The following is a 15,065-nucleotide window of genomic DNA, read 5'->3' as shown; positions in this document are numbered from 1 at the left end:
AAATGAAAATATCTCCTGTTGACTCATAAAATTCATTAAAAGAAAGTGTATTTGTGTCTTGAAACAGACTAAACTGCTGTGAGCATACAGGTGATTTGTGCTGGCCAGCACCCCCTAGCTATTGCTTAACCTCATGACCTGCTACCACTGACAGGTGTGACAGGTGTGTGAGGCAGGATAAAGGACTGCCCAGCCCTCCAGCCCTCTGTTCCCATTGTTTTTGTTCGCCAGTTTTCTCCCCCACCTCTGTTCGCAGCTTCTCCTTTTTCTGTTCTCTGCTCCACTCTTTGCTACCCTCATGGCTCTGCTTCTGTCTGTCTGCCTCTACCCCTCCCCCAGTTCCTCAGTCCTCTCCCCTCCCCCAATAAATCCCTTTTACACCACGTTTGTTGCATGGTGTAGTTTCTCAGGGGAGCACCTTGGCATGGGCCCACCAAAGGTACCTTCACACGTGTCTTCAAACAAATGATCAAGAATGCCTACTATTTTGATCTTCAGCAAATATATACAAGTTTGATTTTTAGATTCCTTCTTAAGCTGTTACTTTCTAGTCATTATTTAAAATATTCGTTCATACATAAAAAGAATTGAAATGTGTGTTTTACCAAATACTCAGTATTTAAACATTTCTTTTAATCAATCATACTTACTGTTTTTCTAAAATTACTTAAATGAATTAATCATTCCGAATAATCTGTCAGGTGTCTTCCTCTACTGCTATCTATATTATTTGAGAAAGTGTTTCTCATTGAACCTGGACCTACACTGGTACTTCAGCAAGTCCTGGCATCTGTCTCTCTCCACTCCTCCAGGGCAGGGTTGCAGGCAAGTGCTAGCACACTTAGCATTTACTGTGAGCGCTGGGGATCTGAACTCAGATCCTCATGTTTGTGCAGCAAGCACTTTACCAGTTAACCAACTCCCTAGTCCCTATCCAACTATTTTTTGACTAACATTAAACATCTTATCACTTTTAAATAAAAAATAATACCCTATTTTACGCCGTGAAGCAGCGACTTGTTTTTTTCCTTGCAATGATGTATGTCTATCACTGCCCTTTAACACACATAAATCCAGGACCTTGCTTCAATGGCGATAGCATTGTTCATTTAATCCAACAATAACAAAAGAAGAAGCAGCAGGAGCAGCAGCTGCCACAGGTCCTCTAAGGGCCTCTCCCAATTATACCCTCTCAAGAGTTCCCAGATTTGCAAACATACATTATCTGCAAGCTGGGGCAATGTGAGCAGCCCCATATCCCACAACTGGGATTAAAACAAAAACGTATAACATTACTGGGTTTTTTAAGAAACCAAAATTCTTGCACATTCCTTTCTAAGAGAGGATGGAGGATCCTACAACTCAGAGCGAAATAAAACTTTCAAGTTTTCAGGAGCTCAGAAAGCTGTAAGGTTTGCTGGGGCCCTCCCAAAGGTTGGAAAGGAGGCAAACAATTGCTGGGATGAATAGATTATCTCTTTGGTGGAGCTGCCTGCTGGTTGAGAAGGGAGCTCCTGGGAACAAGGGTCATGTGAATCAGCACTCCTGCTGCGATAGCTTCTCTGTGATGCAGCTGCATTTGGAGTCAGCCGTGTTCCTGCAAAGAACCCCCCCCCCAAAACTCACTAGTTCACAAGGGAATACTTAGAACTATTTCTGTCAGTGGAGTAAATAGGCAGTTAACTGGACCTGTTGTGAAAGTTTCTATTAGCATTTCTTTACCTTCTATGGACAGGGTACATAGCGACTACTTGCTATGTACTGCTTTGTGAGCCCAGCCCCCATATTCTGTTATCTATTGTATTTGTCTGACTCAGTTGTGCCAAGGAGTTACTTGGACCCTGCTTTATTTACCACATTCACTTTTCAAGTATAACAAAATCAACTATTCCATCTGCCAACATGGGAGAAGACACTAGGTTTTGATACACAGTGCTCCCCAACAGAGGAATGATTAGAAGTCAAGAGCTATCCCCAGGGCGAGGGACAAATGATCCAAACTACTCTATAACCTAGGACAACCCATGGCAATACTTTTATATGTATGTGAAACCATAGTTTATGACTGATCAACTTCATGGAGCCATTGTCAGGACTCTGCTGGGAGTGGGAATAAAGGCTAAGTGCTAACTACATGTATGAACATCCTTTAACTCAGGCCAGATGCACCCCTATAGCCCATTTTTACTGTTTCTACTGGGGGCACATTGTATGAGCCACCTGATAGGAAAAGTGTGAAATAATGCTCCTTCTAAAGGAGCCTGCTGCATCAGACTATCAACTAGGGACCTGGAAACCTTCTAATTTCAGTATCCCTAAGTTAAGAAACAACACCCTGACAGAAAACCATCTGGCAGATTGGAATGGGCCTGAACACGGGGACTGTGTTATATTTTAAGAGAGTTTCTATGTGCATAAAGCTGCATCCAGCCCTTCCATTTGTTTTATGAGGAAATAAAAATGTGCCCACTTCTCATCCCTGCCATAACAACAAATCTGTTTGTGGTCCTGGTAGACACCATCACCCCACAGCCAAGGGTCTATTTTGGCCATGTACGTGAAGAAACTAATACGGAAGATCAGTGGTCTTGAGAGACATAAAAGAACCGGATCCCCGCAATCCTTATCATGGAACAAGGTACCCCAGTCCTGCTACAGAAGTTTGACTCCCTAAAAATTCAATTATTTGGGCTGGGTGTGGTAGAAGCACATGCTTTTAAACCTAGCACCCCAGAGGCAGAAGCTTCTGTGAATTTGAGGCCATTTCTGACAGGACTGGAACAATGTCAGTGCAGATATCAGGTACCAGACCCTCGGTGGACTATAATGGATATGTGGGAGCACAGCCCAGATTATATTTCCTCCCACCTCATCAGGATTGTGTGTGTTGGGGTCTATCTGTACAACTTTCTTCCTGTTCCCACTTACCAAAGGGAACCATTTGGAAATCTTAAATACTGGAAGTCTCAAAATAAATGGTGTGCCCTACATACAAATTGGCAACGAGAAAGATAATGAGTGGCCATCTGAGTATAAAATCCATTATTATGGTCCAGCTACCTGGACAGAGGAATGGGTCCTGAGGCTACCATACTCCCATATATATGTGAAACCATGTTATCAGGGTAAGGCACAACTGAAATGGTTTTTATTATAACAATATAATATATATTAATAATATAAAATGTAATATAATAATAATATAAAATTACTATTAACTGTACAGTACAAGTACAGTGGGAATTATCACTAATAAAATTCCAAAAGCTCTTAATATACTGTTGTGTAACAGTTTCCTCAGAGGATTGAAACCTTCCACCCTGCAGGAAGCTCCCTAAGCAGGGAGATAAACAACTCAAAAGAAATTCAGGAAACTCCTTAAGCAGGAAGGTAAACAACTCAAAAGAGGTTCAAGGAGTCCCCCAAACTAGGCTCCTCCCTACCAGTGTAAGGAATAAAAGCTGAGAATCCCCCTCAGAGGCAGAAAGCTGAGCTTCAATAGAAGAGTCTCAGTGGAGATGAGACTAGTTGCCTGAATGAAGCAGAAACCAGCCGAGGAGCTGGATGGAGCTGGATGGAGCTGGATGGAGCTGGATGGAGCTGGATGGAGCTGGATGGAGCTGGATGGAGCTGGATGGAGCTGGATGGAGCTGGATGGAGCTGCCTTACCTGGAAGAGGTTTAGACCCACTGATGCACGTGGAAAGGACTCTGTCCGCCCTGTTGAGCTGCCTGCAGGCTGTGCAGTGAGCTCCAGGTCCCCAGCTTTGTGAGCTGTCAGCCATGCTGGGGTGGGCTTTGGTGATGCAGCTCTGTGAGTCATTCTGCTCCTGTAAGTAACCCCTCACCATATTCCTGTAAGTAACCACAATAAAACTCACGGGTCCACCAACTTGGACTTCAGTGATTTCTCTACTATAGTCTGTCTGTCATGGGTTCTCTCTGGAGTGAATAGATATATATGTGGTAAAATCGTGGTATCCCCACTTTAGTCTGTCATGACTCCCTGTCTGAGGTGAGGAGACAAGTGTGTTGTGTCTCCCCAGGAAAATATTTGCCACAAAACATCCAATAGCCATACTATTTCAGTACTCAGTTTGCCCCAGAATTTTTTTTCTGAGCATAAATACATATGCTGTTTGAGATCCCAACACCAAAGTCGATTCTCTCCTACTCTATGGATTCCAGGACACAAGCTCAAGTTGGGTGGCATGTACACACTGAATCATTTAGTCTGCCCTAATTCTACCACAGTGAATGTAATAACCAAAATTTGGCCTTTATTAATACAGGTTATTTATTTGCTTGGTGTGTGTGTGTGTGTGTGTGTGTGTGTGTGTGTGTGTGCGCGCGCGTGTGTGTGTCTAAGAACAACTTAGTGAAATTGTTCTCCTTTTCTTCTGTGTGGATTCAGGCCTTGAAGTCCTTCTTGCCTTCTTGACAGCTCTGATTATACGATCTTTAATGCATATAACAGAAAATGGACTAAAATTCAAATTATATACATGTATGTATGTATGTATTGAATGTGTGTGTGCGTGCGCACACGTTCTCATGCCACAGTACACATATGTGGAGGTCAGAGAACAACTTGCAGAAATTGATTTTCTCCTTCTACTGTTTGCATTCTGTGGATCAAACTAAGGTCTTTAGGCTTGGCAGAAAGCACCTATACATGCTGAGCCATCTTGAGAACCTTAGATGTGTGCAGCAGAAAATGGCTCTAATTTTTATTTTATTTTATTTTATTTTATTTTATTTTATTTTATTTTATTTTATTTTGGGGGAGGCACATTTCACTCGCCACGGCACAAACCTGGCAGCCAAAAAGAGAGCTCATAAGAATTGGACCTCTAGGGGTTGGGGATTTAGCTCAGTGGTAGAGCGCTGGCCTAGGAAGCACAAGGCCCTGGGTTCGGTCCCCAGCTCCGAAAAAAAGAACCAAAAAAAAAAAAAAAAAAAAAAGAATTGGACCTCTACTGCTACATCATGATTCACGAACTCTAGTTCAGTCCATTAAGTTTGGTGGCAAGTGCCTTTTTACCCCCTCAGCTATTTCACGAGTTCTAATTCTATGATGTTGAAAAATATAACCCAAATGGTTGGTTTGTTTGTTTGTTTGTGTTGATTTATTTATTTATTTTCTGTGTGTTTATATGTGAGCACAAGGGAACAATGACGCCAGTGTAGAGGTCAGAGGACAAGTTGGAAAAATCAGTTCTCAATTTCCACTCTGGAGCTCTGGACTGAAATTTAGTTCGTCAGGTTTAGTGGAAAACCCCTTTACCCACTGAAGCATCCTGATGACTGTAATTCCACCTTGAATGCATACAACAAAATTGTCTATTTTTTTTGTTGTTTTGTTGTTGTAGTTTTTTTTTTTTTCCCATAGCTGAGGACCAAGCCCAAGGCCTTGCGCTTGCTAGGCAAGCGCTCTACCACTGAGCTAAATCCCCAACCCCAAAATTGTCTATTTTTAAATTACATTTGTGTGCTGGGGTTTGGGGAGGTGGATTATGAAGGCATACCGTGCCACACACAAGAAAGAAAGTCAAAGAAGCGGAGGAAATCGGTTTTCTTTTCAGGGTGTGGGTTCCAGGCTTCAGTTTGGCCGCAAGTCTGTACAAACTGAACCGTAGGATTTGTGGGGGTGTAAGGGGTTGAGGGGGTGGGGGGCGTGGGGAGTGTAGGGACATTGACCGGACTACTCTTTGCTAGAATAGGGGAGTTGTGGAATTACTTGGAGTCTGGTGATTTATCTTTTACTGTTTTACTCAAATATTAGAACAAACACAAAAATCTTGAGGTTAGTAAATTAGTACAGAGCCCTCCCAGAGCAGGAGGTCCTGAAAAGCCGCCTTTCCTCACTTCTTAGTTCCAGCCAGCTCGCGTGCCCCTAGGGGACATGAATCACTCAACAGAAAGCATGAGCGTGAGCGAGGCGCTAAGATCTTTGCTACTACTCTTCACCATCCACTTGGTGGCGTACCAGCACATCTTACGTCTGCCTCGTGCTGCTTCACCCTTTCCCCCACCACCCCGCCCTCCCGCTGGGCTGGGACTCAAACTTTTGACTCCTCCCAAGCTCCTCCTACTTGCCCTTTCTGCCTCGTGTTTCGAGCTCGCGGGCTCTGCCTCCCTCGAAGGTCTCTCCCCCGGTCGTCCTTATTTATAGTTCAGAACGGCACTGGCCACAGGACAATGTCCACAGGTCTCTGGGCTTTCTACAATAGAGACAGTCCACAAGACTGAGACAACGATGGCCAACAACGACCTGAACCGCCCGCTAAACACTAATGCGGCTGAGACTTCCGACTCCAGCTTAATGCCTGGCACCGCTCCGCCACCGTCTTCCATGGACCCCCAAGAAGTGCTCGGCCACCAGGCTCCTAGCACCTTCAGCCTCACTGAGGACGGCTCGTCCAGTTTTGTGAGAGAAGCGAACAGCGGCAGTGATGGTCAGTTGGGGGAAACTGGTGCGGTGTCCTGTGAAGCTCCCCAGGAGCCCTCAGGGGCTAGCGCCGAGCTGCGGGTCCACCCAGGGAATGGCGAACATAGCCTGCAACAGAAGCCTAAGCAACAGAAGATGAGCAGCTCCAGCTCCCAGGCCACTTCCGAGCGCTACAAGACTGAGCTGTGTCGGCCGTTTGAGGAAAACGGCACTTGCAGGTACGGCAACAAGTGCCAGTTCGCACATGGCTACCACGAACTGCGCACCCTGTCAAGGCACCCCAAGTACAAGACGGAGCCTTGCCGCACCTTCCACAGCATTGGCTACTGCCCCTATGGCAGTCGCTGCCACTTTATTCACAACCAGCCGGAACAGCTACCTATGCTTCCCGGGAGCGTCTCTGAGGAGCCGAGCTCCTTCAATGGCTTGGATGAGCACCATTTGGGCGTTAACAACGGGGAGCGGCAGCCCAGACTGCAGAGTGACAGCCCTTCGGGCTTCCTGTCAGGCAACAGCCAGGCCCTCCAGGCACCTCTGCAGCTCAACCAGCAGGCGATGAACTCAGGCAGGTTTCTGCCTGCTTCATACCCTGGAGCTGCCAACCTTCCGATGATTGCCTCTCCAACTATGGTCTCCGAGCCTGGCAACGACCCGCGCTCCGATTTCACCAACCATGACATCGCCTTCCGCCAAGAGCTGGGTGGTTTCTCGCCTGTGGCATTCCAGAACCCTACCACGACTCCCACTGACTGCTATAACAACCAGCAGCAGATGGGCCTGCCGGCTTCCGCACAGTTCCAGATGCCCCTTGCCGGGCCTTCGCCTTCAACCACCATCTTTGGCCAGACAGGTGTTGGCCGCACAGCTGCCGCCATCGCTCCTGGGCCTGCCACCGCTCCTGGGGCTGCTGCCCTCGTTCCTGGGGCTGCCATGGCTCCTGGAACTGCCCTCGCTCCTGGGGCTGCCGTGGCTACTGGAACTGCCCTCGCTCTTGGGGCCGCCATGGCTACTGGAGCTGCCATGGCCACAGGGGCTGCCCTCACTCCTGGGGCTGCCATGGCTACTGGAGCTGCCCTTGCTCTTGGAGCTGCCATGGCTACTGGGGCCGCCATAACTCCCGGGGCTGCCATGGCTCTTGGGGCTGCCATGGCCACTGGGGCTGCCCTCGCTCCTAGGGCTGCCTTTGCCCCTAGGGCTGCTGCCCTCGCTCCTGGGGCTGCCATCCCTCCCAGGGTTGCTTTTGCCCCTGGGGCTGCCCTCGCTCCTGGGGCTGCCATCACTCCCAGGGTTGCCATAGCTCCTGGTGCTGCCTTCACCCATGGGGCTGCTGCCCTCGCTCCTGGGGCTGCCATCACTCCCAGGGTTGCCATCGCTCCTGGGGCTGCTACCCTCGCCCCCAGGGCTGCCCTGGCTCCCGGGGCTGCCTTTGCTCCTGGGGCTGCCATGGCTCCCGGGGCTGCCCTGGCTCCCGGAGCTGCCTTCGCTCCTGGGGTTGCCATGGCTCCTAGGGCTGCCCTGGCTCCCGGGGCTGCCATCACTCCCAGGGTTGCCATCGCTCCTGGAGTTGCCATCACTCCCGGAGTCGCCATCACTCCCGGAGTTGCCATCGCTCCCAGGTTTGCTGCAGCCTCTGCTGGCATATTGGCTCCAGGTGCCTCCACTACAGTTACCGGTGCTGGAACTGCCGCTGTGGACAACACATCCTTGACCACGTTCCCTGCTGCAGAGGGTGCCGCACCACACTTCACCTTCCAACTGCCAGGTGTCGAGGCCGAGTCCGAGTCTGAGTCCGAGTCGCTAGAGTTCGACATGGTCACCAGCGCCCTGGATTCCCTGCTTGTCACTGATGACGAGGATGAAGACGACTTTCAGAGGGATTCCTCGAGCTGCAGCAGCCCCAATGGCTCCGAAGTAGAGGACAGCAGCTCCAGCCGCCGTCTGCCCATCTTCAGCCGCATCTCAGACTCTGACAAATGAAACAAAAAGATGCCAGTGGTGAGGAAGAGGTGGTGGTGGGGGAAATCTCTTGCAGTTTCTCGCCTGTGGAAAGCACTGTGGGTAGGGGGTGATAAAACCACTGGGCAGTTTGAGGGCCTCGCTGAAAGCTTGGACTCAGAACTATTAAGGTTGGTGGAGGGATCCCATTCCCGGTTTGTTTGTTTTTTTGTCTTGGTTATTATTTTCATTATTATTATGAAGTTTAATTCTTTTTTTTTTTTCGGAGCTGGGGACCGAACCCAGGGCCTTGCGCTTCCTAGGTAAGCGCTCTACCACTGAGCTAAATCCCCAGCCCCTGAAGTTTAATTCTTGTTGAAAGGAAAAGACAAGGAACTCCTTGTGTTAAACAATGTGTGATTGTGAAGAAGATAAAAACAACAACAAAAAGCCCACACGTTTTTGTGAGACACAATTTAAAATAATCAGCCTAGAAGCATTTTTTTTTCCTTGACTTAGTTACATCCCTGATGTGGGAACTCTTACCTTGAAGTGAATGGCTTAGAATTGTCTTAGACCAGTATCAGCAAAGCAAGTGCCCCCTCCCTTGCTATACTTTTAGAATTCAAAATTTCATTAAGCGTATGCCTTAATAATAGCCCTTAGATCCTCCATAGTCTGTGGTTATTTCTGTCTGTTTTTTAAAAGAAAGTTAGAAGTGTCATAGGGGCCAAGAGAAGCTTGCCTTCCAAAGTTTGATACTGGTTACATTGCCACCACTTTGTGGATGATTAGCTTAGGGCCATTTCATGGGCTCTCTGGAAGAGAAGGTTAGTGTAAGTTGTTCTGTTCATGCTAGGACCATCTAGCTGATTAAAAGCAATAGATATGTTCTTATATTATGATTATTATTATTAAGTAATAGGATGCAAAGACTATGTTCTTTCTATGGTTATATAATATGTGTATATATATATATCTTCTGTAACATCACTTGGTATTTACTGTAAAAGAACAAAATCTATTAAATGTCTTCTTTCGCAATTTCATATATGTGTAATGGCTCTGATTATTCTCGCCGCCCCCCAACCCTCCCTTATCTTCCTCCCAATATTGTCAGTACTATAAGGCAGGGTGGCCCCATTTGAGTTGGTGTAGGATATAGCCAGACACCAAATTCCTTCCTTACAAGTACCCCTACACACAGGTTCCTTTCCTGTGTTCAGGTGTTTTTGTTTTGTTTTATGATACAGTGAACCTAACCAGGGCTATCTCTGTGGATATTTGTCTGATGATATTGACTCTCCCTCCCTTAGGTTCCCTCACCAGCTAATAGGTGTAGGATCCTACAAACTACCTCCATCCATTAACTTAAAATATTACATCATTTCATTAATTTCTTTCCATGTTTATATAAATTTCAAAATAACACTCTTTAATAAAAGTATTAATTTGAGATGTGGAGGTCAAAAGACCACAAACACTATTTGTGGGAATAAGTTCTTTCCTTCTACCTCTTAGAGTTTGGGTATTGAATTCTGGTCATCAGTCTTGGTAGCAGGCACCTTTACTCTGTTAAATGAAGACAGTAACCATTTCTGCTCCATAAGATTCTTATGACTACAATTTCAGGCCTAGGTGACTTGTTCAAATAGAAATGTAAAGGTTTATGGGCTGAATAGATGTCTCTGAGGTTAAGAACCTTGTTTGCTTTTCCACAGCACCCTAATTAGAATCTCCACACTCACACAGTGGCTCCCACAGTTCTGTAATTCTAGTTCTAGAAGATCAGATGCCCTCTTCTGCCCTCTGCTAGCACCAGGCACATGGGATGTATAGATATATATGCAGACAAAACAACCATACATATAAGATAGTTTTATATGTAAACTATAAGTGCTAATGTTATGATCAGTGCTGCTTTGTGACCATCATCATCATCATTATTATTATTTTGATGGGAGGGGACAGGATCTCACTGTGTAACCTTGATTGACTTGGAACTCACTATTTAAACCAGACTGGCTTCAAACTTCTAAAGATTCACCTGCCCCTTTGATTATTTTCTCATTTCTGGGGGAGGGGTGCAGAGGGCTCAGCATGATCTTGGCACCACAGGCACTGGCACTGTTAGGTCATACCAATGAATTATGAGGCCTCTTTTTCCTTACTTTTAGACCTGTTTCTCTTCCTTGGCCCATATTATTCACTGTCTGCTTATTATTCAAGCCACTACATTCTATATTCCTTAGCCCACATAAGCTTGTAGCTATATCATAATGCAAAACATATGTAGTCTAATGTCAAAAATCCACACAGTTTATTATCGTCTCAACACTATTTAAAAGTTCAAAGTCTTTCTCGTTCGTCTTTTTTTTAATTTTTAAATTTTATTTTTTACTTATTTTCTTTACATCTCATTCACTGTCCCCCTCCCAGACACTCCCTCCCACAGCCCTCCTCCTCCCGCTTCTCCTCTGAGAGGGTGCAGTCCTCTGGATATCCCCCCTCCCACACTTAAAGTCTCTGCAAGGCTAGGCACTTCCTCTTCCACTGAGGCCAGACAAGGCAGCCAAGCCATAAGAATATATCCCATGTGTAGGCGACAGCTTTTTCCCCTCCCAGTTGTTCAAGCCCCATGTGAACACAGTGGTGTGTGTATGGCAGTTTTACTAGGACAGTTTTACAGAGACGGGTTGCAGAGAGAGCAAGCGGGACACACATGAAGACAACAGAACAAGCCAGAGAATAAAAAGGATCCAGAAGATTAGAACATATTACCAAATTAGTATGAAGCCAATCAGAGAAATTCAGGCAGGAGCTGAGAGAATTCAGATGCAATCAGTCATCTTGGAAGATTAGACTGTGTGAAGGCCAGAAGTTATTTATTTCTAGGCTAAGGGATAGTTAGAACAGGGGAAGAAACATTTTGGACTCAGCTTAATCCCTGTATTTGCACAGCTTGGTTACAGCTCTCATCTAATCTCTTCATCTGAGGAAATAAAAGAGGCATTTAAAATCTTCAACTCCTCAATGTATAGGAATCATCTTACAAAGCCGTTAATCAGAGAGTTAATCAGATATCTCAAATTTATAAATGGGGAATCAAGAAAGTCGTGAGCTCAGAAATCAGCCTTGAATCTTTTATATTAGTTTCTGAAATATTTTATATTTATATTTTTTTATATTTGGATTGAAATATTGAATATTTTGTTCCCATTTAGATTAAAATTTCCTAAAATTATAACTATTTTTTGAAATATTTGATGTGATTTATTATGATGAAATAAGTGTTTATAAGACAAAAATCATAATAAAAGAAAACATTTTGTCATCTCAAAAAAAAAAAAAACTTCAGGGCATGTTTGTTATCTTATTCCTTTCAGTTCTTTGAGGTTGGCGAGGAAGCATCTCTGAAGGCTCTCATCACCCCGTGGTCATGTGTAAGTCAGAGTCCCCCAAGGAACCAGAACAGCAGAAGCTCTTAATCGGAGGGCTGAGTTTCGAAACAACCGACAAGAGTCTGAGGAGCCATTTTGAGCAATGGGGAACACTCACTGACTGTGTAGTAATGAAAGAGATCCAGGGGCTTTGGGTTTGTCACATAGGACACTGTGGAGGAAGTGGATGCTGCCATGAATGCAAGACCACACAAGGTGAATGGAAAAGCTGAGGAACCTAAGAGAGCTGTTCAAGAGAAGATTCTCAGAGACCAGGTGCCCACTTAGCTGTGAAGAAGATCTTTGTTGGCGGTATTAAAGAAGACACTGAAGAACATCCCCTACGAGATTATTTTGAGCAGTATGGGAAAATTGAAGTGATTGAAATTATGATTGACAGAGGCAGTGGACAAAAGAGGGGATTTGCTTTTGTCACCTTTGATTACCATGACTCGGTGGATAAGATTGTTATTCAGAAATACCGTACTGTGAATGGCCACAACTGTGAAGTAAGAAAGGCTCTGTCAAAACAAGAGATGGCAGTGCTTCATCCACCCAGACAGGTTGAAGTGGTTCTGGAAACTTTGGTGGTGGTCGTGGAGGTGGTTTTGGTGGTAATGACAATTGTGGTTGAGGAGGGAACTTCAGTGATTGTGGTGGCTTTGGTGGCAGCTGTGGTGGTGGTGGTGGTGGATATGGGGGCAGTGGGGATGGCTATAATGGATTTGGCAATGATGGTGGTTATGGAGGAGGCGGCCCTGGTTACTCTGGAGGAAGCAGAGGCTATGGAAGTGGTAGACAGGGTTATGCAAACCAGGGCAGTGGCTGTGGCGGGAGTGGCAGCTATGACAGCTATAACAACGGAGGAGGCGGAGGCGGCTTTGGCGGTGGTAGTGGAAGCAATTTTGGAGATGGTGGAAGCTACATTGATTTTGGCAATTACAACAACCAGTCATCAAATTTTGGACCGATGAAAGGAGGAAACTTTGGAGGCAGGAGCTCTGGCCCTTATGGTGGCAGAGGCCAGTACTTTGCTAAACCACGAAATCAAGGTGTCTATGGAGGATCCAGCAACAGCAGTAGCTATGGCAGTGGCAGGAGGTTCTAATTACAGCCAGGAAACAAAGCTTGGCAGGAGAAGAGAGCCAGAGAAGTGGCAGGGAAGCCACAGGTTACAAGAGATTTGTGAACTCAGCCAAGCACAGTGGTGGCAGGGCCTAGCTGCTACAAAGAAGACATGTTTTGGACAATACTTGAGTGTGTGAGCAAAAACTCCAAGACTGTATCTGTGACTAATTGTAGAACAGGTTATTTTAGTTTCTGTACTGTGCAAAATGTAAAGAATTCCAACGAAGGGTTTTACTGTAGACCTTTTTCACCCATGATGTTGATTACTAAATGTAAAAGTCTGATCATGATGTTGAATAAATGTGTCTTAAAAAAAGTTAAAAGTCTTTTCTGAGACTCATGTCAATGTCTTAATTGTAAACCCCCATAAAATCAATATCAAAATACTTCCAAGACACAATGGCACAGAATACACATTACCATTCCAAAAAGGAGGAAAAGGAGCATAGTGAGGAAATATTGAACCAAAGCAAGACAAAAAACCAGCTGGACAAACTCCAAACTCTGCATCTCTATGTCTGATGCCAAAGTACTCTTTCGATCTTCAACTCCTTTCAGCTTTGTTGACTGTAACACAGTTTTTCCCTTGAACTGTTTCTATGTCCTGTTAGCAGCTTTCCTCAGCAGCTTTTCCAGGGCTCTGGCATCTCCAACATGTTGGGATCTCCAAGTCAATCCAGGCTTCACCTTCACAGCTTTATGCAAAGGCCTCTCTCGGCCTCCATGCCGGGATATCCCTGACACATCCCAGACACATACCTGACCTCAGTGGCTTTCCTTTGGCCAGGGAGGGACAGTTCATAACTCCTTTCTTCTATCCTTAACTCAAAAGCCAGAAGTCCAAGTGGTGAAGTTCTGCTGCTTCCTGGGGATGGAAATTGACCCCCTTGTTCAATTACACTAGCATCAACTTTCTGTTGGTTTCTTTCATTGTTTAAATTTTTCTTTAATTAGTTTTCACAAGGTAGAAACCTAGCTGAGTAATGTCTTGCCCTGAGGTCACCACTCCCTTTATTTCATTTAGCATCAGGCTCTTCTTCAAACGTATCTCCTTGAGACCTGAACCTTCTGTCATCTATATTACATTTCCCGGTTCTCTTTTTCTCCTCAAACTGTACATTTTGTATTTGTCTTTGCCCAGTTGCATTTTTCATTATAGATCTGCATAATTGTGACCACTAATAATCATGTGACACAGTCAATACTAAGATTTTTTGAAATCTTCTCTGCCATTGCCATTAATCTAAAACTCTTGAATTTAGCCTAAGGCAGAGTTTTAGGACACAGGCAGAAAGCAGCCACATTATTTGTAAAAAAAAAAAAATCACAGGAGTGTTCTCTAGGCCGCCTACTAATATTCTTTACTCTGAAACTTCTTGAGCTGGGTCCACGTAGTTCAAATCACTCGCAGTACTGTCTTCCATGCTCCTACTAGGATGGTCCATTAAGTTCAGTTTAAAATTTCCAACCACTTTTCTAGTCAAAAGTTCCAAAATCTTCCATATTACTCCAACAAACTGCATAGTCAGGCCTATCACAGCAATACTCTGCCCCCTGGTACTAATTTGTCTTAGTTACTGTCATGTTGCTGTGAAGAGACACCATGATCAAGGCAACTCTGATAAAAGAAAGCATTCGATTAGGGCTGGCTTACAGTTTTAGAGGCTTAGTCCATTATCATCATAGCAGGAAACATAGCAGTACCCAGGCAGACACGGTGCAGGAGAAATAGGTGAGAGTTCTACATTGTGATTCACAAATGGCAGGGAGAGAACTGAATCTGGCATGGGCTTCTGAAACCCCAAAACCCATTCCCAATTACACACTCCCTCCACTAAGCCTATACCCACTCTAACAAAGCCATATCTCCTAATTCTTTTAATCTTTTCAAATAGTGCCATCCCAGAAAGACTAAGCATTCAAAGGAGCCTATACAGGCCATTCCTACTCAAACGAACACAGTTCCTAGAAAGGCCTCCAAAGGGCAAGTGGTGGCTCACAGGCAATCTATGCATTCTTTCAGGCCCTAGGAATGCAATGATAGAAAAAAGAAAATGAATCCATTGGCCATAGATGAAGAACTAACATTTGGGAAGGGGGAAATGAAGTATT

At 45.1% G+C, this 15,065-nt stretch overlaps 1 protein-coding gene and 1 pseudogene across 1 annotated transcript; both read left to right on the top strand.

The window, feature by feature from the left end:
• Positions 1 to 6,103: 6,103 nt before the first annotated feature.
• Zfp36l3 (zinc finger protein 36, C3H type-like 3) lies at positions 6,104 to 9,433 on the top strand. Its single transcript, NM_001318118.1, has one exon. It carries the CDS (start codon positions 6,259 to 6,261, stop codon positions 8,425 to 8,427), a length of 2,169 nt encoding a protein of 722 aa, NP_001305047.1. The 5' UTR covers positions 6,104 to 6,258; the 3' UTR covers positions 8,428 to 9,433.
• A 2,391-nt stretch (positions 9,434 to 11,824) lies between these two features.
• On the top strand, positions 11,825 to 12,940 carry LOC108349174 (heterogeneous nuclear ribonucleoprotein A1 pseudogene; annotated as a pseudogene).
• Positions 12,941 to 15,065: the final 2,125 nt, after the last annotated feature.

The sequence above is a fragment of the Rattus norvegicus genome, chromosome X (genome assembly GCF_036323735.1).
Source record: "Rattus norvegicus strain BN/NHsdMcwi chromosome X, GRCr8, whole genome shotgun sequence".
Taxonomy (NCBI): domain Eukaryota; kingdom Metazoa; phylum Chordata; class Mammalia; order Rodentia; family Muridae; genus Rattus; species Rattus norvegicus.
This window is presented reverse-complemented; position numbering and strand designations above follow the sequence as displayed.

Excerpts from the sequence above, each read along its gene's own strand:
- Zfp36l3 (NM_001318118.1), top strand. The coding sequence starts at position 6,259 with ATGGCCAACAACGACCTGAACCGCCCGCTAAACACTAATGCGGCTGAG.